Genomic DNA, 25389 nt, shown 5'->3' with positions numbered 1-25389 from the left:
ATCAATATCCCATTAATCACAGGCAATTACATTCACGTGACAAATGGACAGCACATTTGCAGAGCTGGCTCTAGAAAAGCTAAACAGAACAACACTTTTATAAATGTTTTGTAAAACCAGGAATAAAGTGATGAATCCAATATAACTTAACCTTGTGACCTCAGCTGAATCTCTGACACCTGAAAGTCAATTGAAAAATCTTTCCGAACAAACGTTAGTTCAGATGACAGAGACCAGATCTTTGTATAGAGGTCACAGCTTATCCTTTTGGGACTGGCAACTGTAGTCCAAATATTGAGCTGTGACACCTTTGAAGAAGAAAGTTTGCCAAATTGCCATTGGATTGATGATAATGGAATGACTGGAGCTGTTTTAGAGGCCCTTGATTTGATAGGAGCATTGGAAACATGTTGGAGAGTGGCAGCAGTATGATTGAGCCAATGTAATATAGCAGTTAAAAATACAAGAAAACAGCTTGTCTGGTTGAGTTGCTATCGTATAACAGTTAAATTTGTAGAGTTACAAATCACACAACACCAGGTTATAGACCAACAGGTTTATTTGGAAGCACTAGCTTTTGAGGCAGTGCCTCTTCTTCAGGTGGTTGTGGAACATGATCATGCAACACAGAATTTACAGTGTCATGGAGTTGCAATAATCTATTAAACAACTTTAGTTAAAAATCACACAACATGAGGTTATAGTTCTTAAACAAATTTGGATTAAAGATTTTCATCTTTTAAAATGGGATATGGTGGTTTAGGTTCTTTAATGTTCTCTAAGTTCCAGAATCTCATTCTCAAGGTGGCATCAGCTTATCTAAATAACAGGTGTCACCTCAGCTCAGACAACGCATCAAAGTGTGAAGATAAAGTCTGTACCAATATTGAGTTGATTCTGTTTCTAAAGTGGGGCTTACAGAATCTTTATGCAGTTTTTGAGCAAAATAAAATGTAATTCTGCAAATACTAATTCACCCCATAAACTTGTGTGTGTGCATGCAGGAGATACAGAGTGGGTGTGTGTGTGTGTGGGAGTGTGTTGATGTGAGTGCATGTGAAGGAGTATGTGTGTGTGTGTGTGTGTGTTGGGGGGGTGGTAGTGTGGTGCGGCTGCTGCATGGGTGTGCATATGAGAGAGGACCTGTGTGAGTGTGCAAGTATATAGGAGTCTGTGTGTGAGAGAGAGAGAGAGAGAGTGTATCATGCAATGGGGTCACCTGTAGTATGACATGAACCCAAGGTCCTGGTTGAGGCCTTCCTTATGGTTATCCAACTTGGCTTTCAGTCTCTGCTCGGCCATTTTGCGTTGTTGATTGTCCCGAGCCAGCCTTAGAGGATTGTCATCCAGAGGTCCGAGGCCAAATGTTCCAAACTACTGAAGTGTTGCCTGACTGAGAGGGAATGGTCCTGTCTAGTGATTGTTGCGCTGTCTCTTCATCCATTGTCGTAGTGTCTGTTCAGTCTCGCCAATGTACTAAGCCTCAAGATATCCCCACCTGCAGCATATGAGATAGACAACGTTGGCAGAGTCACAGAGGGCCAATGGGCTGAGAAGTGGCAGATGGAGTTTAATTCAGATAAATGCGAGGTGCTACATTTTGGGAAAGCAAATCTTAGCAGGACGTATACACTTAATGGGAAGGTCCTAGAGAGTGTTACTGAACAAAGAGACCTTGGAGTGCAGGTTCATAGCTCCTTGAAAGTGGAGTCGCAGGTAGATAGGATAGCGAAGAAGGCATTTGGTATGCTTTCCTTTATTGGTCAGAGTATTGAGTACAGGAGTTGGGAGGTCATGTTGCGGCTGTACAGGACATTGGTTAGGCCACTGTTGGAATATTGCGTGCAATTCTGGTCTCCTTCCTATCGAAAGATGTTGTGAAACTTGAAAGGGTTCAGAAAAGATTTACGAGGATGTTGCCAGGGTTGGAGGATCTGAGCTACAGGGAGAGGCTGAACAGGCTGGGGCTGTTTTCCCTGGGAGCATCGGAGGCTGAGGGGTGACCTTATAGAGGTTTACAAAATTTATGAGGGGCATGAATAGGATAAATAGGCAAAGTCTTTTCTCTGAGATTGGGGAGTCCAGAACTAGAGGGCATAGGTTTAGGGTGAGAGGGGAAAGATATAAAAGAGACTTAAGGGGCAACTTTTTCACGCAGAGGGTGGTACATGTATGGAATGAGCTGTCAGAGGATGTGGTGGAGGCTGGTACAATTGTAACATTTATGAGGCATTTGGATGGGTATATGAATAGGAAGGGTTTGGAGGGATATGGGCCGGGTGCTGGCAGGTGGGACTAGATTGGGTTGGGATATCTGTTCAGCATGGATGGGTTGGACTGAAGGGTCTGTTTCCATGCTGTACATCTCTGACTCTATGAGTACCTGACGTATATTTGATGGTATCTGTGTCAACATTCTGACACGTCTTGCAGCGGCTGCTGTGACAGGGTTGTACGGTGTTGTGGTCAATATTGTCCTGAAGGCTGGACAACTTGCTGCGAACAGCGATCTGTTTAAGGTCTGGTGGTTGTTTAAAGGCGAGAAGTGGAGGCGTAAGGAAGATCTTGGCAAGATGCTTCTCCTCATTGATAATGTGTTGCAGGCCACGACGAACATGGCATATGCTTTCTGCTCCCAGGACAGGACCAGGCAGGAGTGTTCCCTCCCAGTCAGGGAACGCTTCAGCGGTCCAGGACATTTGGTCTCGAACCTTTAGGTGATCGTCCTCCATGGCAGATTTTGGGATGAGCAACAACGCAAAGTGGTCGAACAGAGACTGATAGCCAAGTTGGGGGAAGGCCTCAACTGGGACCTTGGGTTCATGTCACATTACAGGTGACCGCACTGCACTATATGGTCTCTTTCTCACACACATACCCACACTCCTACATACTCGCACACTCACGCAGACCCTCTCTCATACACAAGTTCTCTTTCATATGCGCACGCATGCACCCCCTGCACTCTTTTCCCCCCCCCCTCCCAAAGATGCAACCTCTGAGGCTTATACCCCATCACACTCATACACATACTTGACCAAGCTTACACACACACTTACACATGCACACCCATGCTGTCTCTCCTGTACACTCACACATGGAAGTTTATGGGGTGAATTTGTATTTGCAGAATTACATTTTATTTTGCTCAAAAACTGTAAGATTCTGTGGGCCCAACTTTAGAAATAGAATTGACTCAATATCGGTCCAGACTTTACCTTCACACCTTTAATACATTGTCTGATCTGAGATGACACTTATTATTAGATAAGCTAATGCCATCTTGAGAATGTTTTTTTCTGGGATAAAGAACCTAAACCACCATATCCCATTCTTAATCTAAATTTGTTTAAGAACTATAACCTGGTTTTGTGTAATTTTTAACTAAAAGTTGATTAAAATATCATTACAACTCCATGACACTGTAATGCTTTTGCTATAAACTCTGTGTTATGTGGTCATGTTCCACAACTACCTGATGAAGGAGCAATGCTCCAAAAGCTAGTGCTTCCAATTAAACCTGTTGGACTATAACCTGTTGTTGTGGGATTTTTAATTTTGTACACCTCACCCCAGTCCAGCACCAGCATCTCCAAAACATGACAAACAGAATGTAGGTCAAGTGAATTATTGACGGAATATTGTGTCGTAATTGGCTTATTGAGTTGCTAAGGCTTATAAACAGAATGTAATTGAGATTAAGCTATCGGCATCTTAGTGTTTAAAAATGGAAACCGGACTGTCACTGCTTCTGCATAAAAATTCTCAAATTTTTACCTATTGACAACTGTTTGTTCTAAGGTTGGTAGGTGGGTGGGGATTCCTGCACCATCTGGTCCAAGGTGAGGGGGTTGGTTTGCTCAGTTGGCTGGACAGCTAATTTTCAATGCAGAGTGACACTAACAGTACCAGCTGAGGACAGCAATTCCATATCAGTTCCCTCACCTGCAGCACGGTGATCCTTAAGTTAAACACAGCACCAGTGTCTCTTCTCTCTGATGAGAGAGTGGCCCTCTGGGACTATGACTACCATATTTTACTAAAATACAATGAACTTAATGAATCTAGTATTTACATTGAAAACTACTTGTTAAATATTGCTGGTAACATTCATGTTTGTTTCTCACAGGCATCTTTTCAGTCCTCAACTTGTCTTCGGAGTGTATGTCTCTTGCTGCAGAGCTGCCCAAGGTCTCCTATGTGAAAGCTTTGGACATCTGGTTGATCGCTTGCCTCCTGTTTGGGTTTGCATCCCTTGTAGAATATGCTGTTGTTCAGGTTTTTTTGAACAGTCCAAAAAAAGTTGAAGCTGAAAGAGCTCGAATGCAAAAAAAACTGAAAGCCAAGGAGCAGGCAGAAGGAAAAGGATGTGGAAACTGGGTCAAACCATCTTCTAAGAATACTGTAAATGGAACAGGTACTCCCGTTCATATTAGCACATTACAGGTAAGAAACTGAGTGACTCACTTATAAGTATAGTCCATTTTCATTTTTGCCACTTCACTGTTTCTAACTATGAAAGGTATGAGAAAGGATTGTTACGTCATTATTATCATAGCAGGAGTTAAAATCTTTTTATGTTGGGGAACTTCACAAATATACTAGATTCTGGGAATTCTCTGACAACCCCTGAAGGACAACAGTAGTTTCACAAAGCAAAACAATATTATGTTGTTATTTTGTTAATTTACATCAGAAACAATATGCTAGTAAGTATGAAGAACACAGATTACATACAATTCTCAGGACCTGCCTTGTATCACATTACTTTAGATAGAATCTGAAAATCTTGTTGTTCCTGCTGGGATTCGTACAGCTCTGTTTTAAAATCTAAAGTGTGTAATTTCCGTAGTTCATGCCAGCAACTTCAACTGCTTGAATCAATATTCAAACTTCAGGTGCACAATGAAAGTTCACTGTATAAAGAAAGATGGAAAGGAATGGGACAATCCTGTAAACAATGCCTAAAATAATTATTAAGTAAATTATTGGCTTAAAACAGAACATGTTGCAAATTGATCACTTTGATATATCTATTCATTTCTTCCATTTGCAATTTCACCAGGAGATTCAAAATTTTGGCTGTAACGAGGGAATGATAAATAGTGAGCAGCGGTGGCGAGATACTGGCTCCTCCTCCCTGCTCTGTAATTCAGAAATCTCAGAGCAGAACATTGTGACAAAACACATTGATGAAGGTAGAGCAGTGGATATGGTGTATATATGGATTTTAGCAAGGCTTTTGATAAGGTTCCCGGTTGTAGGCTTATTCAGAAAGTAAGGAGGCATGGGATACAAGGAAAGTTGGCTGTCTGGATACAGAATTGGCTAGCCCATAAGAGACAGACAGTGGTAGTAGATGGAAAGTATTCAGCTTGGGACTCGGTGACCAGTGGTGTCCAGCAGGCATCTGTTCCGGGACCTCTGCTCTTTGTGATTTTTAGAACTGACTTGGATGAGGAAGTGAAAGGGTGGGTTAGTAAGTTTGCCGATGACGTGACGGTTGATACAAATGGTAGATAGTGTGAAAGAATGTTATAGGTTGCAATGGGATACTGACAAGATGCAGAGCTGGCTTGAGAAATGGCAAATCAAGTTCAACCTAGAAAAATGTGATGTGATTCATTTTGGAAGGACAAATTTGAATGCAGATTACAGGTTTAAAGGCAGGATTCTTGGCAGTGTGGAGGAACAGAAGGATCTCGGGGTCCACATCCATAGACCCCTCAAAGTTGCCACCCAAGTTGATAGAGTTGTTAAGAAAGCGTATGATGTGTTGGCTTTCATTAGCAAGGGGACTGAGTTCAAGAGCTGGGAGGTTATGCTGAAACTCTATAATGCCCTGGTTAGACCACAACTGGAATATTGCATCTAGTTCTGGTCACCTGATCATAGGAAGGATGTAAATGCTTTAGAGAGGGTGCAGAAGAAATTTACCAGGATGCTGCCTGTACTGGAGGGCATGTCTTATGAAGAAAGGTTGAGGGAGCTAGGGCTTTTCTCATTGGAGTGAAGAAGGAAATAGAGGTGTACAGGAGGATGAGAGGCATGGACAGAGTGGATAGTGAGGAACATTTTCCCAGGGCGGAAATGGCTATCACGTGGGGCCATAATTTTAAGGTGATTGGAGGGAAGTTTAGGGTGCAGCACGACATTGACAGGATGCAGAGCTGGGCTGAGAAATGGCAGATGGAGTTCAACCTGGATAAATGTGAAGTGATGTATTTTGGATGGTCGAACTCAAATGCTGAATATAGGATTAAATACAGGATTCTTGACAGTGTGGAGGAACAGAGGGATCTTGGTGTGCAAGTACATAGATCCCTCAGAGTTGCTATGAAAACGGATAGGGTTGTTAAGAAAGCATATGATATGCTTTCATTAACATGGGGAACCAGTTTCAGAGGTGCGAGGTTTTGCAACAGCTCTACAAGTTCCTGGTGAGACCACACTTGGAATATTGTGTCCAGTTCTGGTCGCTCTAATATAGGAAAGATACAGAGGTTTTGGAGAGGGTGCAAAGAAGGTTTACCAGGATGCTGCCTGGACTGAAGGGCTTGCCTTATGAAGAGAGGTTGACTAAGCTCAGACCTTTTTCTCTGGAGAGAAGGAGGGAGAGAAGTGACCTGATCAAGGTATACAAGTTAATGAGAGGTGTGGATAGAGTCAATAGCCAGGGACATTTCCCCAGGGCAGGACTGACTGGCATGAGGGGTCATAATTTTAAGATATTAGGAGAACAGTATAGAGGGGATGTCAGAGGAAGATTCTTTACACAGAGTTGTGAATGAATGGAATGTGTTGGCAGTAGTGGTGGTGGTGGAACATTTACGTGACTGCTGGGCGTGCACATGGACAGCAGTGAATTGAGGGGTGCGTAGGTTAAGTTATTTTATTTTATATTAGAATTAATCCTCGGCATAACATCGTGGACCAAAAGGCCTGTTCTGTGCTATACATTTCTGTTATATGTAAATGTCAGAGGTAGATTCTTTGCACATAGAGTGGTGGGTGCATGGAATGCACTACCAGCAGTGGGTAGTGGAGTCAAATACATTAGGGACATTTAAGCGACTCTTGGATGAGCACATACATGATAGTAAATGTAGAGTGTATGGGTTAGTTTGATTTTAGAGGAGGATAAAAGGCTAGCACAACATTGAGGGTTGCGGGGCCTGTACTGTCCCATACTGTTCTTTTGGTCTGTGTTCTCTATACGAACATTTACATTAGGTCTAATTTCTTGCCCTTGGTTTATTCATGCTTCAAAATCTATCGATCTCATTTTTGAACATGTGCAACTTCCAAAAGCAGGTTAGAAAAACGCCAAGATTCACAACCTTCTGAGTGAAGAAACTTACCACAGTCTTAAACAGCTAGCAACCTCCCTTCCTCAACTATCCTGAGACTCTTAGCTGCACTTTACACAGGGCAACATGGCCTGCCCCAATGGCATTGCCAGACCTACTAGGGGCAGAAGGGGCTCTGTTGTTCATAGAGTTCCTGAGCAGGTAGCCTGAGCCACTCAATTTAAAAGCAACTAGCTTTCAGGATGCATGCTTCTCCTGCAACAGGTAAAATTTGAATGATGGTGGCTACTGAAGGGCCATTATTTGCCAATGGGCAAGCAGATCATCTGACATTTGTCCCATTGAAAGTAAAATACCCATGGTATGGGTCGGCAATGGGGCATACACTGTCACCATGGCACCAAGCTTAACGTGGTGCAGTTTGGTGGGGAGAAGTAAAATGGCTCCGTGGTTAGCACAGCTGCCTCAGTGCCAGGGGCCTCAGTTTGATTCCATCCTCAGGTGACTGACTGTGTGGAGTTTGCTCGTCCTCCCCATGTGTCTGTGGGTCTCCACCGGGTGCTCCCGGTTTCCTCCCACAGCCCGAAGATATGCAGGTTAGGCAGATTGGCCATGCAAAATTGCCCATAGTGTTCAAGGATGTGTGGGTTAGGTGCATTGCCATGGGAAACACAGGTTACAGGGATAGGGTAGGGGGATAGGTCAGGGTGGGATGCTCTTCAGACGGTCGGTGTTGGACTTGGGCCAAATGGCCTGTTTCAACACTGTAGAGATTCTGTGATTTTATTCTGTGGAATCCCACTTATAAGACTATGACTCCTGATAAAGAGCCTCTCAGTATCGATCTTCAGAGACCTTCTATAAATTTTAAACATTTCAATTATTTTCAATCTTCTAACCTCCAAAAGAATAGCCACCATCTTACTCAATCTCTTCTCACTGGACAGTCAGCTCATCCCAGAGATCAATCCAGTGAACTTTTGTTATACACTTTCTAAGGTAAGTACAACCTTCCTAGAAGGATAATTGTACGTGTTACACAGGCTGTGGTCTCAGCATTGGTCGAATTGGATCATGATTTCCTCAATCATATATTGCAACCTTTGTGCAACTGCAGCTCATATGACATTAGTGTTTCTAATGTCTTTCTGTTCAAGTGGGTTAACTTTTGTGTAGTAGGACACACTGGTCTCTTTGAATATCACATTTATTCATTTAATCCAATGATGTGGACTATTAATAAAGCTGTGGGCCAAATATTGATCCTTCTTTATTAGAGCCTGTCATCCTAAAAATGACTAACTTACTTCTGTTTTCTGTATGTTTACCAATCTTCAATATATTATCACCAGTCTTATGAACAAGATCTTGTGTAGTGTCTTGTCTTGTGAAAATGTATTGTGCCTTTCCATTCATACTCCAAATTTGCATACTTTAACTCTTACCCACATCATGTTACATTTGCCACCTTCTTGCCCATTGTCTTACCCTTTGCAACTTCTCCCAACATGTGTCCTGGTTTTTTTTTTCACCTATGTTGTATTGTTTGCAAACTTGGATATATAATATTTGGCCTCTTCATTTAATCCGACAGTGTAGACTATTAATAAAGCTGTAGGCCAAATAGAGATCCTTCTGGTGCTTCATTCGTTATAGCCTGTCATCCGAAAAATGACTAACTTATTTCTTCAATATATTATCACCAATCTTATGAACAAGATCTCGTAATAACCAATGGCAACTAATTGATTGGTTTCTGAAAGTCCAAACAGACTACAGGAAGATATGAATGCTCTCTTTGGATGAGTGTGATACAGTCTTCCATGTCATGAATGCCACCAAATGTATTTGGATGTTTTTGTGCTGCAGTATAAGACCACAGATAGTCCCTATGACCTTTTGTGTTTTTGGCTAGGAAAAAAGGCATCAGGTTCTTAGAGCTCCTCAGTTGAAAATCTTTCATCCACAATTGCCTCTCTAACAGATGCAGGGTATATTGTTGCTTGCTCCACTCTAGCAGACAGAACCAGGAACAGTTTCGGGCAACTCCCATAACCGAATGCAGAGAGCCTCAATTTGGTTTGGTTGACCTCATTTTGCTTCTCTTTTCTGTCAGTACAGTTGTTTAAACCCTGTGTGGTGGAAGCAGTTGGCAATTGTGGCTTCCATCACTACTCTCCACACCTCCTTCTTCATGAACACGGCCTCTAGAGCAGTTGTGTTGAATCTCTGTTCTGTATCAATGACCTCAACAATCTGAGATTAGCTACCATCTGAAGTGGATTTTCAGATTCCTAATCATCCCTTGGTCTGTTGGCTGGAACTTGGTCATGGGAAAAGTACAGCCGATCAGGCAGCATTTGAAGAACAGGAGAATCGATGTTTCAGGCATAAGCCATGAGTGAGGAAGTATGCAGTCCTCACTTTCTTCTGGAAGTTGGCCATGCTGTTGGGAGGCAAGAGCATAAGTTGGATGCTCGAAGTCTTGATTTCAGGGTGCGCAGGATAATTTTCTTTAAATGATGATAATCTTCATTTTCTTCAAAATGTCCAATTTCCTGATCTATGTCTTAAAAACACTGGAAGTCATCCAAGGAGATTTATTGGACTTGGACAGTGTAAATAGTGCTCTGACATAGGAAGAAAAATGTGGCTTTTTGAACTTTCCTATCATAAGAAACAGCAGCACTTTCAGTGCCATCCTGTTAGTTCAGATAGAAGACAGGACCTGGGGAACACAGACTGCGAGCAGTTAGTTACAGGTAACACTGCATTTGGAGAATGGGAATATTTTAAAAGTAGGATCAGCACATTCCTCTGAAAGGGCAAGGGCAGCAAGTCCAGAGAACCTTGGAAGTTGAAGGATATAGAAAAAGATATAGAATGTATTTTACTTTTTACATTTGATAAAGAAGGAAGAACATGTCAGTTACTGTGTATTAAAAATAGGGAAGGCCCTTAAAAAGTATAGGGGGTGTTGCTTTAAAAGGAAATTGGAGGGCAAAGAGGAGCCATGAAATACCTTTAGCAGATGTCATCAAGGAAAACTGCAAGGCTTTTTGTAAGAATCACCACGAGCCTATCACAAGTCAAAGGGGCAATCTGTGCATGGAGCCAGTGGACATAGGTGATGTCTCACAGGAGGAGAAAGACATTGTAGCTGGAGATTTCAGTTGGGATGGTGAGGTTCTGGAACACATTAATAAGGAGAAAGTATTCAATACTTCAGTGGACATACAGGTGCATAAAACCCCAGAGCCTGATGGAATGTATTACAAGATGCTTTGAGAGGTAAGGACAGAGATTTCTGGAGCCTTGGTGAAGATATTTAATACTTTGCTGGCTGGAAGTAAAGTGCTAATGTGATTCCTTTGTTCAATAAGGGCATCGGGGCCAGGTATTTTTAGACCAGTTAGTCTGACATCTGTCATAGGGATATTATTAGGAAAAGTTCTAAAGGACAGAATTAATCAATACTTGGATAAATCAGGAATAGATCAGGGATAGACAGCATGATTCTTTAGGTGAACCTGTCTGACTAATGAGTTTTTGGTTTGTAAAGAGGTCTAAACATATTGAGAAGAGTAATGCTGTTGATGTGTTTTACAAAGATTTCAATAAGATCTTTGAAAAGGTCCCACATGGAAAGCTGGTCCAAAAGTAAGAGCCCATGGGATCCAAGGCAGGTTGGCAAACTGGATCCCAGGTTGGCTTACCAATCAGAGATAGAGGGTTGTTGAAAATGGAGGGTTGTTTTCATAACTGGAAGCCTGTGACCAGCGGTGTACCAGAGGGGTAACAACTTACATGAGAATGTAGAAGTTATAATAAGTAAGTTTGCAGATGATGTTGATAGTGAGGACGATGGTCTCAGGCTACAATCGGATATTGATCAGCTGGTAAAGTGGGCAGAGCAATGGCAGATGAAATTTGAAAGTGATGCATTTCAGGATGTTTAATAATGGAAAGATACACACAGTGTATGGTAAGTCTTTCGGGAATACTGAGAAACACAATCTTCTGTATTGGACGATAGATCCTTGACGGTGTCAGCACAGTGGAGTGAAAAAGGAGAGAGTACGGAGGGAATTCACTGGGGCTGCCTGGGATGAAGACTGGATATACTGAGTTTGTTTTGTTTGGGGCAAGGAGATCTGATTGAGGTATACAAAATTATGAGAGGCATAGACATAGCAGATTGTGAGAATCTCTTCCTCATAGCAGACATGTCTTAAATCAGGGGGTGTAAGTTTAAGGTGAGGAGTAAGTCATTTAGAGGAGATTTGAGGTAAATGTTCCTTCACTCAGATATATGCTGCCTGAGGAGTGGTGGAGGCAGGTACTCTCAATATGTTTTAGAAGCACTTGGAGGAATACTTAAAATGCCAGAACATAGTAGACTACAGACCAAGTGCATGTAAATGAGATTAGTCTAGTTTTGTACTTGTTGGCAGCATTGAAGGCAAGGCTGGTTGTTTTTGACTGGCATGGACGTGATGGGCCGAAGGGCCTTTTTCTGTGCTATAGACCTTTATGACACCTATCAGATTCTTGGTTCCCCTTTCTTTCCAGTCTGACCAGCTCTGTCATTTCTTTATTCCCCAACATAATTTCCCCTGTCCTCCTTGACCGATCACCTTCACCTCCTCCCCCACTCACCCATTGTACTCTATGCTACTCTCTCCCCACCCCCACCCTCCTCTAGCTTATCTCTCCATGCTTCAGGCTCACTGCCTTTATTCCTGATGAAGGGCTTTTGCCCGAAACGTCGATTTCACTGCTCGTTGGATGCTGCCTGAACTGCTGTGCTCTTCCAGCACCACTGGTCCATAATTTCCCCTGTGTCTACCTCTAGGCGTCTTGCATTTAGCTTTGTTGATCTCTCCCTTTATACTTATAGCTTGTGAGATATTTTACATTTCTTGCAAATCTACTGTCTATTTAGTGTCACTTTATCACTTACTTATTCACTATTTGCTGATTTTTAAAACTGAAAAATGTGTTGCTGGAAAAGCACAGCAGGTTAGGCAGCATCCAAGGAGCAGGAAAATCGATGTTTTGGGCATAAGCCCTTCTGGAGGTTTTAATTAGATTCCTGAAGAAGGGCTTATGCCCGAAACGTCGATTCTCCTGCTCCTTGGATGCTGCCTGACGCGCTGTGCTTTTCCAGCAACACATTTTTCAGCTCTGATCTCCAGCATCTCCTCACTTTCTCCCAGCTGATTTTTAAAACCTAATCCTCAGGATTGCTATCTTTTAAACAACATTTAAGCCTTTAACATTTATCAGCTCTTAATCACATATTATTATGAACCGATCCAGTTAGCTCACATATACCACTTTTCCAGTAGATGTTTCTCTTAGTCAAGGATACCTTTGTTTCACGTGAATTGTAGACTATTAAATTAATAATTGAACTATTATCCGCAGTATAACTTGCTTGTCAGGACATTTAGTGCCATTGGAAGGTTTTAATTACATTGACAGGGAATGGAAAAGGGACGCTCAGGTTCAAGGTGGGGGGGAAGCAAAAGTAATACAAGGAAGTAAAAGAGTGGTAACCAAGATTAGAAGACCGACAAGTAAGATCAAAATGAAGAATAATGTTTAGAAGGCTGAATTAAAGGTGCCTGTCTGGTGACATGTAGAATTCTCAAAAAAAAATTGATGAAGAAATGGTAACATGGAACAAAAAATGGCAGAGGAACTGATTAGTTTGAATTACTTACAGTGTGGAAACAGGCCCTTCGGCCCAACAAGTCCACACCGCCCCGCCCCGCCGAAGCGCAACCCACCCATACCCCTACATCTACCCCTTACCTAACACTACGGGCAATTTAGCATGGCCAATTCACCTGACCTGCACATCTTTGGACTGTGGGAGGAAACCGGAGCACCCGGAGGAAACCCACGCAGACACAGGGAGAATGTGCAAACTCCACACAGAGAGTCGCCTGAGGCGGGAATTGAACCCAGGTCTCTGGCGCTGTGAGGCAGCAGTGCTAACCACTGTGCCACCGTGCTGCACACAATTGCTTTGCATCATTTTTCATAGTGGAGACATTAACAGCCTACCAGAATTTCAGGACATTCGGGGCAGAGGTGAGTGTAGTGGCCATAACTAAGGAGAAAGTGCTGGGGAAGCTGAGAGTTCTGAGGGCAGATAAATCACCGGGACTGGATGGGCTGCACCCCACCGTTCTGAAGGAGATACCTGAGCAGATTGTAGAGGTATTGGTGGTGATCTTTCAGGGACTACTGGAGTCAGGGAGAGTCACCATAGGACTGGAAATTGCTAATGTAAACCATTGGCCGGTAAACCTGGCCTTGGTTGTTGGTTAGATTTTACAGACCATTATTAAGGATGTGATTACATGGAAGTGTTTGGTTAAGAAAAGGGCTGAGAAAGCACGGTTTTGTCAAGGGGTGGTCTCTCACACACACACACACACACACACACACTTTCTAACACACTCAACCCCCAACCCAGACAGACAAAGACCCACATGCACACACCTATTTTGTGGGTGAATTTGTACTTGCAGAGTTACATTGTACTTTGCTCAAAAACTGCACGAATTCATGTAAAACTCCGTTATCTCACTTTTTAGATTAGAATCAATCTCAACATCACGGCATAGACAGAGATCACAGGGGGTTAACACCTTCAACATACTGTCTAGCTATCACCATTGTTAACAGCTAACCTGCGAATGCAACTTTTTAAAAAAAGGTTTTGTGATTTACACATGAAAGAAGTGAAACTATCACTGTATTCTAACAGATGAAAGGCTTAACAGACAGTCACTTTTTGAATGTATAATTTCAGTTACAATCCACTGTAAATTTTTGCTATAAATTCTGTCTGTTAGGATTGAGCCCTCCACTATCACCTGATGAAGGAGCGACGCTTCGAAAGCTAGTGTGCTTCCAATTCAACCTGTTGGATTATAACCTGGTGTTGTGTGATTTTTAACCCTATCATTCTGAGAATTATTTGATTATTCCTACTGTCTGCCTTCTTACTGTTAACAAATTCATAATTAATATTTCCTTCCCAATCCCATGCACTGTAATGTAACTTAATAACCTGCTATAGGACCTTGCCTGAACCTTTCTAAAAACTTACATGTTCCACATTCACTGGTTCTGCTTAGTCAATTGAACAAGTAACATGTTTGAAAAACTCTGGTTTGACTTGGATATAGTATTTGCCCTTGAACTAATTGGCTGGCTAAGCCATGTACATTGCAGTTAAGACTCAAGCACATTTCTATGGATTTGGAGCCACATGTAGACCAGAGTAGCGACATTACTGCCCAGGTAGATTTTTATGACAATACTTACCATTAGTGCAGCATTGTTCAGTTACAGAGTTTTGTTGAATTCAGATTTACAGTATGTAGGTTCATTCAGGCTAATGACATTAAAGGAGTAGGATTCAAACCCATGTCATTAGGCCTCTCACTTATCAGTCCAGTAACATTACCAGTACACCATTTCCTCCACCAACCTCTACTGATAATTCCTGCAACACTCTGGAATGAAACTAATCTCATCCAGGAGATTCCTCAACTCTGTACACACCTTTTCAAGTACTACCAACAATAATTTTGTTTAGCTCTTCAGTTACACAAGTTATCTGATATTTCTAGACGATTTTATGTATCTTTTTCCACGAAGAATTTCCCTTTTACCAACTATAAATTGGTAAACAGGCGACTGACTGTGTGGAGTTTGCACGTTCTCCCTGTGTCTGCGTGGGTTTCCTCCGGGTGCTCCGGTTTCCTCCCACAGTCCAAAGATGTGCAGGTCAGGTGAATTGGCCATGCTAAATTACCCATAGTGTTAGGTAAGGGGTAGATGTAGATGTAGGGGTATGGGTGGGTTACGCTTCGGTGGGGCGGTGTGGACTTGTTGGGCCGGAGGGCCTGTTTCCACACTGTAAGTAATCTAATCTAATAAATTCTCCTGACACTACCTGTGAAGAACCTATATTTATCTTTGTTAATCTTTTTCCTTTCACATATCAGTCCAAATTTTTAATATCTGCCTTTGTATCTTACTAGCTTGCATTCATATTCTCTTTTCCATTTCCTTATCAATTCCTTAGCCCTCCTTTGCTGGGTCCTAAAAATTACTACCAACCCATAGCCTTAGTACAATTTCTGGCATTCTTTTAAGCTACTTACATTCTTTTAATCTAATGCAACCATCAACATCTTTTATTAACCATAGTTGATTCACCTTTCCATTTTGGTTTAAAGTATATGTTATACACAGTGTTGTACTTCTTTAAATACTAGGCATTGACTGACTGCCGTCAAATCCTGAAATGTATTTTCCAAATCCATCATAACAGACTTGTCTTTCATATTCTGGTAGTTTCCTTTGCTCAGATTTAAGACTTCTGTTTCAGAATTAACTAATGCATTCAAACTTCATGTCAAATTTGATTATGGTCACTATTTCTCAAAAGGCAAAGTTATAATCAAACACTAAATCCAAAATAGCCTGACTGCTGGTTGGTTCCTCAATATACTATTTCAAACAACTAAATCATACAAACTCCAGGAATTCAATGTTGACAGCATTAGTGTTGATTTTGTTAACCCAGTCTGTTTGCAAATTGAAATCCCTCATTATTGTGATTGCTTATGTGGCAATTGCAGCATCCCTGAGATCAACTGGCATTTCAACTTTATCTTAGATTTTCAGAAACAATTGATGGAGATGGCAGGTAAGTTCAGCTTCTTCAAGTTTGAAAATCTCCCCCGATATCCTGTCCACTTCAGGGGAGCTTTGCTAGGAATTGACCTCAGCCTCTACCTCAAGAAGACTCAAGTCCTTTACCATGCCTTCCCAGAGCAAAGTCCAGTCCATCCCTCCAGTAAGAGCAATTGACAAATCCTCCCAAATATGGAACACTTCCCCTTTCCAGGAGAGCTGCCTTTCATCTAAGGCTGATATCCATGTGGAGATCCAACACAACATCCAATCTGTGAGCTCTGTCTTCGGAGACCGAAGGATAAGATTCCTCAGTTACCATGACATCAGTGCTGATATCACGATCTTTGTGTATGACACAGTCATTCTTTTTACTTTTTTTTATGGCTCTGAAACTTGACTATTTATAGGCATCGCCTCAAGACCCTTGAGAATTACCAGCAATGCTCTTTTGGATGGATTCTCCACATAAGATGAGGGACAGTTTTACAAATGTCAATGGCCTTGAAGCAGCCAAAAGCATCACTATCTTCTGAACCAAATCTGTTGAACCAAACACACACTTAGGATACCTGTATTCCAAATGCCAAAGCAAATCATTTTCGCACAGCTTGAGGAAGACCCTGAAACAAGAGGAGGACAAAGGAAGCGTATCAAAGATTTCATAAAACTTCCCTTAAGAAAGGCAACATAGGTGTCAATGCATGGGAGACCCTTGTTCAGAAGAAACTCACTTGGACGTATCATAGAAAGAGACACAATTCTTTGAGAACATCTGTCAGCAAGAAGAAGTGAAGGAATAGCAGTGATCAAGACAAAGGACCAATTCCACCTCCCACAGAACACGTACCAAACATGCAGTGGGAAGTGTAGCTTTAGGATCGAGCTCATCAGCCACACAAGGAACCTCAGAACCCATGACTAGTGACATGGAATTTCCTAAGTAGTCAAACATTCTTGTTAACAGGTTATTGATGATGATTACATATGTCACAAGATTCTCTAACTTCCTGATATATGGTTGTCCAAACTAGTAACGTATTTCACTGTTTTTTTTAAACAAATCCCACAATTTTGGCTTTTTCTTGTTCTTTAATTCCACTCATGCTGAATTCTTTTGGAGCTTGAACTTTCCTCTTCTATGTGAAGAGTTGGGAAGTTTCATGTCCTGTTATTGGTCACAGCGACTTTTATCATGCAATCGTCCACTCCCCACCTATTGATTATGAAACCAGCATCTTTGATCCCTCTTTCATGCAATCATGCAGCAGGAGGCACAGAATCTGGGCACTGTTAGGAACTTCTGATGTGCGTGATTCAGGTGCCACATTTAAAGCCCAGCTGCACATCACTTCAGATGCAAGCCACGACCTACCCACACAATATCCTTTTAGGAAACCAAGATTGTCTCTGAAATGGAAACTGGCAGCCTGCTTTCTTGATAGGAACCTAGAAGTTCTGGTAGACAGAATGGTCACTGACAGGGACATTCTTCACCTAGCAGACCACCAGAGAAGGCCAAAACACTAAACATTGCCAGTTTTGACACAACATCCTTGGTCAGTGCCTTCTCCAAGGCCAGGTGGAATATGCAGCACTGCAGTCAAAAGGTCAATGTACTTCAGTGGTCTGCAAGGGTTAGGTGTCATCATCTTCTCACCACTACTGTACACTCACACACACTATCATTGCACACCATCCTCACCAATGCTCATGGATTAATAACCTCACCATTGTGTACAGCATCTCCACTTAATCTTTTTCCTCCACAGATACTAACTTACCCCTGTTTTAAACAAACAATGCAATCCCAATTGCTGGCAGCCTCCAAGGAAGTGCAAGAAGTGCAAAGTGAATGAGCATTTACAAATTAGGTGAACATATGTTCAGTGCAGATGTACAAAATGGCTGTTTCTGTGTGCTGAAGCACGCAAGTCAAAGATGTCCCTGAGCTCGAAAGTGAAGCCTTGGAAGCCTGGAGCGGATTCTGAGTTGGTCTGAGATCATGGTGAGGCTGATGGTTTGGTGATGTCAATATTGTTGGGTGAAGTTTGGAGAGAAACGCTGTCCATGTTGCATTCAAGGATATGTTGGTGAAGGGACATTCAGACAATGAACTACATTCACCGCATACTGCTCTGATTTTCAAGTCAGGAATTTTAGCTGTCTAGCCTGTTGGGAGAGGAGGTAGAATTGCAAACTACATTTAAATGTGGAGAGTTGGTTTATTAATGAGATACAAATGTGTGGAAATAAGATAATTGCTGCTTATAAGCAAGATGTGGATCATGCAGTTACAGTTTTTAAGGGGAATATCTGACTTACTTTTCTCCGTTTCGGCTATCTAGTTTTTTGATCAAGTCATACTTTCCCAGGAATTCTCACATTGATCACAATGGGAAAATTCAGCCCGACGGCTTGATCCTTTCAGGATAGTCTTTTTCTATGTATCGATGTCAGCCCTTATTAGAGATGGTTTTCCAAATTATCCTTTGCTCCTTTCTTGAACAACAGTGGCACATTTGCAATCTTCCAGTCCTCCTGGAGTAATTCTATGTTCAGAGAGGCCTGAACATCTGTCAATGGCTCCACAATTTGTTCTTTACCTATTGCAGCAATGTAGGATGTTAAGGTGGGTCAAGATGAGGATAAGTAGGTCTCCAGGGTCAACTTTCCAAATTAATTAACTTTTTTGCCACCTTCAGGGAAGTAAGGACAGAATTTTTCAGGTCTTTCCATGGCATGAGCCAAGGATTTAAAGTGTACTAATTCCAATTACAAAGCCTTGAAAGATTGCTGTACTGTTATTTTTTTTCTCACTATCTCCCCGAGTCAGGAGTGGGTAATTTGCACACCTGCTGCCTTCCTTGGATGTGGTAGCCATTTCTCACGAATCAAACCTGATTTACCTGTTACCTGAGGTAAGCACAGAAAGTACCATTGAACGTTGATAGGGCAGGCAGTCAAATGAGTCGTCACCATCACGAGGACTTGCAATCTGTGCAAGGTTATCTTGAGTCACCAAAGCTGCCAGGTGAGTCCAGATTGGTTTTGTTTGATAAATGCACACATCCCCATGTAGGGCAGAGCTTGTTTGCATGTATTAGCTCTAAAATTACCATAGTTATCCAAGTAACGTTTGGAGCAATTAAAGGAGCTATAACTGATTTCATGAGCTATTCACAATTTCACTGTACCAGCCATGTGTACTTAGACATGTATGGCTTAATCTTTGAGACAAGCATGTTATTAGCAGCATCAACCAGATAACTAGACCAACAAAGGCAAGTGGACGACAGGAAAGCAACGTGGTGGGGGTGTGAGGGGGATGCCGACAGAGGCAATACCTCAGGGAGGAATACAAGTGTAGAGAGAAATGCAGCACGTGCCGCCCTCACACAAGTGGACCCCATACCACCCCTAATAGACAGATTTTCATAAAGAGCAAAGCATTTGAAAAGTCTAAAATGTCAAATGTCAAAAATTGACTTCCAAGAGCTCTTTGGATTGCACCTGAAGTCAGAATTGGAGTGCATTTCCCGCAGAATCACTTTTCGGACACTTTTTTTCAAAGTGGTACCGGTGAGGCCATTGTTTCTGAAAATGATGTTCCCAAAAATCACCGTGGGCGGCACGGTGGCACAGTGGTTAGCACTGCTGCCTCACAGCGCCTGAGACCCGGGTTCAATTCCCGCCTCAGGCGACTGACTGTGTGGAGTTTGCACGTTCTCCCCGTGTCTGCGTGGGTTTCCTCCGGGTGCTCCGGTTTCCTCCCACAGTCCAAAAGATGTGCAGGCCAGGTGAATTGGCCATGCTAAATTGCCCATAGTGTTAGGTAAGGGGTAAATGTAGATGCATGGGTGGGTTACGCTTCGGCGGGGCGGTGTGGACTTGTTGGGCCGTAGGGCCTGTTTCCACACTGTAAGTAATCTAATCTAATCTAATCTAATCTAATCTAAAAATCTCCGGGTACCCTGCCAACCCGAACAGCAGACAAAGCCAACTGCTCCTGAAACAGGTCTGGATCCTGAAATTGAGTGCATCGACATGAAACTTAGTCCCTGCAAACACGTCTAGATCTTTTTGCCACCCAAATTCTGTGATCTTGGACAATTTAAGTTTGAGCTGCTGACATGGAAACACAGCAAGATGAGGGCAGGAGTGAATTCCCGCAAGTCGTGCAGCAACCTAGAACATGTTTCCTGCTGCGCCAACTTGCCTCTGGTTGACACTTTGTATTTTTTCATCTTTTTGGACATTCTTCCAAATTTTTCCGGGTTACTGACTGAAAAAATGCCCAAAAATGTTTAAAAATGCTAAGTTTTCCTGACGACTTGGTTCACGTTTTCCGACATTTTTCTAAGTTTTCTCAGGAATTGTTTGGACATTTTCAAACACGTTTTTAAGTTTTTCTGGTTATTGTGATGCCATTTTTAATGTAGGAAAATATGACAACATTGAAAAACATCGAAGTGTTGACATTGAGAACAACAGTTTCAACAGTGAGTTCTGAATCTTGCTATTAAGCAATGACTAATGTGTTTTCATGCAATGTCATTTTTATAATAAGCTAACAATCCTAATTTTTACACGGTTTGCAATTTTGCCCCCACCCTCTGCCACTTCTCAAAATTAGACTGGGACAATTCATGCTTTGAAATTCAGTTACCTGACAAATGGAACTTACTTCTTCTGACCTCCATTTTAAAGGTCCATTAATCATCATGCCCTTCAATGCTTCCTGGGCAGTGCCCTTTTTCAGCCTTAATCTGCTGAAGTCAGCATTAGCAAACCACCAACTTTACCATGTTATCAAGGTTGATCTCAGACCATCTCCGAGTTCACTTCCGTTCCATGGGACTGCTGTTAAAACTCAGGGACACTTTTGCCGTGCATGCTCCTGCCAGGAAATTTTGTGCACAGGATGCACCTTATGGCCATCAACTTCATTTCTTAGCTCTTACTCATTTAGTGCTTACTTTTAGGCTCCCGGCCTTTGTGAATTGCACAGCTATACGGGCAGAGGGCAGGAATGGTGGGTGAGAGTTGTTGAGAGGAGTTACTGCATGCAGTAATGACGTTGGTAATCAATTAACACTGGTGAAGCTTGGGTGCAGTGAAAAAGTTACAGTGAGCAAGAAGTAAGAGGGGGAAGCTGGTGGCACTTCCCCTTGAGGAATGCAGGAGGTCATTGATCTTCATCCTGCACTGCTGTGCATTCCCATCTGATCTTGAAAGCAGCACTGACCTGCAGGTTTAACTGGACAGGGTTTATGGGTGCAGTTCCCAATTCATGAATGCAACTCAAAGAAACAAATTCAGCCCACTGAGTACAAACACAGGAAAGTTATGCCCAACCCTTATAAAGCACTGGTTAGGCCTCAGCTAGAGTATTGTATCCACTTCTGATCACCACACTTAAAGAAATGTGTAAAAGTCTTGAGATGCTGCAGAGGAGGTTTAGCAAAATGGTTCCAGGGCTGTGGGATTCAGTTACTGTCCAGAGAGCAGAGTTATGGGGAGATCTGATAGACAGCTACAAGACTGGTATGACTGGTTAAAATAAGTCAGACAAAAACAGAAGTTCCTAGTAGCTGATGGAGAAGGACCAGGAGACAGAGATTTTAGGGTTTGGGCAAATCCTGAAAGGGATATTTGTGGCAAGAGCTTTTTAATATAGCGAGTGGAAGTGAACTGAAACATTACTTAGAAAGTTGGGGAAAGCAAAGAGGATGAAAGATTTCAAAAGAATATTCAGTCTACACTTGAGAGAAATATACATGTAGGACTGTGGGGATAGAGCAGAGTAATGCGACCGACTGATAAGAATTCACAGCAGAGAGTCGGTTTGGGATCAATGGGCCAAATGGCCTCCTTTTATACTGAAGTTGCAACAGGAAGTTAAAAGGTGTCCTTTAGATTCAAAGTGTTAAGCGGTCCTTTATTCCACCTGAATAGATTTTTAAAACATAGATACTGGCACATGTATTACTTTATCAACATCATGTTTCAAGGAACAAATTATTGAGTGACTCGAACAACAAGGTCTGAAATTTCCAGAATTGCTGAAGTTATGTAAATTGTATCTTGACAATAGATGATAGTGAATATAACAGATCGTGCTTATTTGTACCCCCTTTACTTTAATTAACATGTACGCAATCACCAAGGGTCCAGCAAGATGATGTCGAACCAGTTTAGTGACCCAGTGGTGTCTATGGAAGTGTATTGGACTGTTTTGTAACATCTGCATTTTAAATCAGCTTATGTATCTAAAAATGTTTCAAACAAATCTCATCTTGAAACATCTGAATCTAACCAGCTCTGTACCTTTTACCTGTTTAAAACTTCCAACATTAATCAAAAAGCATTGCACATAGCCAACAAGGTTGTGCTGTGCTTGCCCCGCAGCCCAGAGTTTTTGAAATTCTTTGATTATTGTAATTAAATTTCATTAATTTGAATTGAATCATTTCTTTCAAATGTTAATATTTCATGAAGCTGAAAGTCATGCACTTCATGTTTCATGATATTTTAGATTACATTTCAATTGTATGTAAAGACATCATTAAAGCATTCTATTATACCTTTAGATAATCGAATTGATGTTTCTGGTTTCTCAGGGCAAATCATTTTGGGATATTATGGATAAAAGTATTTCCTTCTCTTACATACCACATTAATGTTTTAGCTTATCTATTATGAAAGCCCACACTAATTTCTACTAATTTCCTTTGGGTAATATGAATAAGGTTATTAACAGTATCAATGCTTTAACTTCTGTTCAGACCCTTACCCATATTGGCCTCATGCCCACTTTACTTTGCAATCTCTCTCTTATGTAGAAACTACCAGGACAAGTGTGTTGTACTCATTCTTTTTAATGAATATGGTATTTGTAGACATGGTATATTTTTCTCTTTTTTTCTTTTTCCTGTGGGTAGTTTTGACAAGGGAGATATATATTCTGATCTGTGAACATGCCAAAGTAAGTTGAATTTGAACCTGAACAAAAAAAAACATACAAAGGACTTTATGAAAAAAGGTCCTCCGCATTCTGCAGACTATTTGGAAAGAAGTTATATGCAACCATCTGTTATCATTAATGTATGGACATCTGTAACAAATAGAAACCATTTGCTTTGATAGTTTGATGATATCATCAAATGAATACATTATGGAACTCCTTAAAGGAGGGAGGGTTCTGTCTACTGAAATTAGTGTTTGATAGCGAATGCTTTTAATAACAAAATAATCTGGTTCTTATCTCAGCTGTATGTTAAATTATGATGCTAGATGTAAATTGTTACTTTTTCAATGGAAGTTCTTGGAGGTGAAAATTACTTACACTTACTTAAAGATAGAGTTCTCAGTAACATATAGCTATTTCTGAATATGATCCTAGAGAATGCTGCTTTAAATCTAGTGATGATGTCATATTATAATTATTGTGTTGTTTTGGCATCAACTGTTTGGTATTTTAATACACTTTCTCCTTCATTGCTCACAAGATCATAACACTTCCCTATTATTGTTGTGCCACATGCACAAGCCTGAAGTGACATAGAAGCTAATGTCTGACCACTCATCACAACCTTACAGTTTCAACTGTGCAATATAATCTCAAAATTAACACTCAAATGCAGCTCCTTTATTATAATCCAGCTTCATGTTCCTTCCACATGAAGCTCTCAGAATTCCAAGTAAAATTTAGCAAACATCTTAGGTGAAGGCCAACTCAGCTAGTGTCTGTCATTACTAAGACTGTAAATGTTGAAGAAGAGTATCATTAATTAGGTGATTCCAAGTCTGTGCATTAGAAGGCTGAGGTTTGCAGGGGAGCACATGACATAAGGTGGCCAGAATATTCCCTGTCAGAGAATAAATTAAAACTCAAGGTGATAAGGTATATTTCTGGAGATTCTGTTTGTGCCACAGAGTCTTTCTGAATTAGTGTACAGATGGAAAATTAAACATGGACATCATATGTATGTAGACAACTGCATCTCAGCAAATAGCATGTACACATGCACACAGTCTGACATGCAAAACACAAATTATTTATTAGTATTCAGAAAATTTGAGTCAGTCATTTTGATCTCTGCCTAGTCCTTGTTCCTCTGCTTGAAGAGCAAAGTCTCTGAAAAATTATCTGAATTTGTGGAGTGTTTGCCTTAAGACAGGTTTAATTAAGCTTGCAAAGTTTTAGCAAGAATTGGAAGAATGTAATATGATGCATCTGAAGTTCAGGAGACGTAAAGGTGGAAAATTCAGAAAAATTATCTTTACAGTATGATTTGTGAAAATAAGTAGGTCATGATCTGTTTTATTTCAAGGCTAGAAATATGTGTACCAAGGAGTGGCAGATGGAGTTTAATTTAGATAAATGTGAGGTGTTGTATTTTGGAAAGGCAAATCACAGCAGGACTTATATACTTAATAGCAAAGTCCTGGGGAATGTTGATAAACAAAGAGACCTTGGAGTGCAGGTTCATATTTCCTTGAACATGGAGTCTTCGGTAGATAAGGTAGTTAAGAAGATCTTTAGTTTGATTTTAGTAGGATAAAAGGTCAGAGGGTTGATGGACCTGTACTGTGCTGTACTGTTCTATTTTTGTTTCTAAATTGGTCAGAGCATTGACAATCAGACTTGGGAGGTCATATTGCAGCTGTACAGGACATTGGTTAGGCCACTTTTGGAATAGTACGCGCAATTCTGGTCTCCCTGCTATAGGAGGGATGTTGTGAAACTTGAAAGGGTTCAGAAAAGATTTGCAAGGATAGAGGGCTGCCAGGGTTGGAGGGTTTGAGCTATAGGGAGAGGCTGAAAAGTTGGGGCTGTTTCTCCTGGAGCATGAGGCTGAGGGGTGAACTTATAGAGGTTTATAAAATCGTGAGGGGCATGGATAGGGTAAATAGACTGTCTTTTCCCTGGATTGGGGGAGTTCAGAATTAGAGGTTTAGAGTGAGAGGGAAAAGATTTAAAAAGGGACCTAAGGGGCAACTTTTTCATGTGGTGCATGTATGGAATGAGCTACCAGAGGATGTGGTGAAGGCTGGTACAATGACAGAATTTAAAAGTCATCTGTCTGGATGGATACACGAACAGGAATGGTTAAGAGGGCCAAGTGCTAGCAAATGGGATTAGATTAATTTAGGATATCTGGTTGGCATGGATGAGTTGAACAGAAAGGTCTGTTTCTGTGCTGTACGTCTCTCTGACTCTAAATGTCTGCTGTTGCCAGTGACAAAGTTTCTTGTAATTTCTGCCATTGGTTCATACTGTTCCAAGATTCCTTCTGCATCCCAGCATAAAGGTCATCAAAAGTTTCTCATAACCAGATAGGATTCC

At 41.4% G+C, this 25389-nt stretch overlaps 1 protein-coding gene across 4 annotated transcripts in view; it reads left to right on the top strand.

The window, feature by feature from the left end:
- glrbb (glycine receptor, beta b) overlaps positions 1–25389 on the top strand; it is a 223778-nt gene that overhangs the window by 148540 nt on the left and 49849 nt on the right. For all 4 annotated transcript variants that reach the window (XM_072584273.1, XM_072584269.1, XM_072584271.1 and 1 more), the window contains one exon: positions 4130–4446. In XM_072584273.1, the coding sequence (XP_072440374.1) occupies positions 4130–4446 (317 nt within the window). The remainder of the gene's footprint in view (positions 1–4129; positions 4447–25389) is intronic.

The sequence above is a fragment of the Chiloscyllium punctatum genome, chromosome 14, assembly GCF_047496795.1.
Source record: "Chiloscyllium punctatum isolate Juve2018m chromosome 14, sChiPun1.3, whole genome shotgun sequence".
Classification (NCBI taxonomy): domain Eukaryota; kingdom Metazoa; phylum Chordata; class Chondrichthyes; order Orectolobiformes; family Hemiscylliidae; genus Chiloscyllium; species Chiloscyllium punctatum.
Note: the sequence above shows the minus strand (reverse complement) of the source record. Positions and strands in the feature narration are given on the sequence as shown.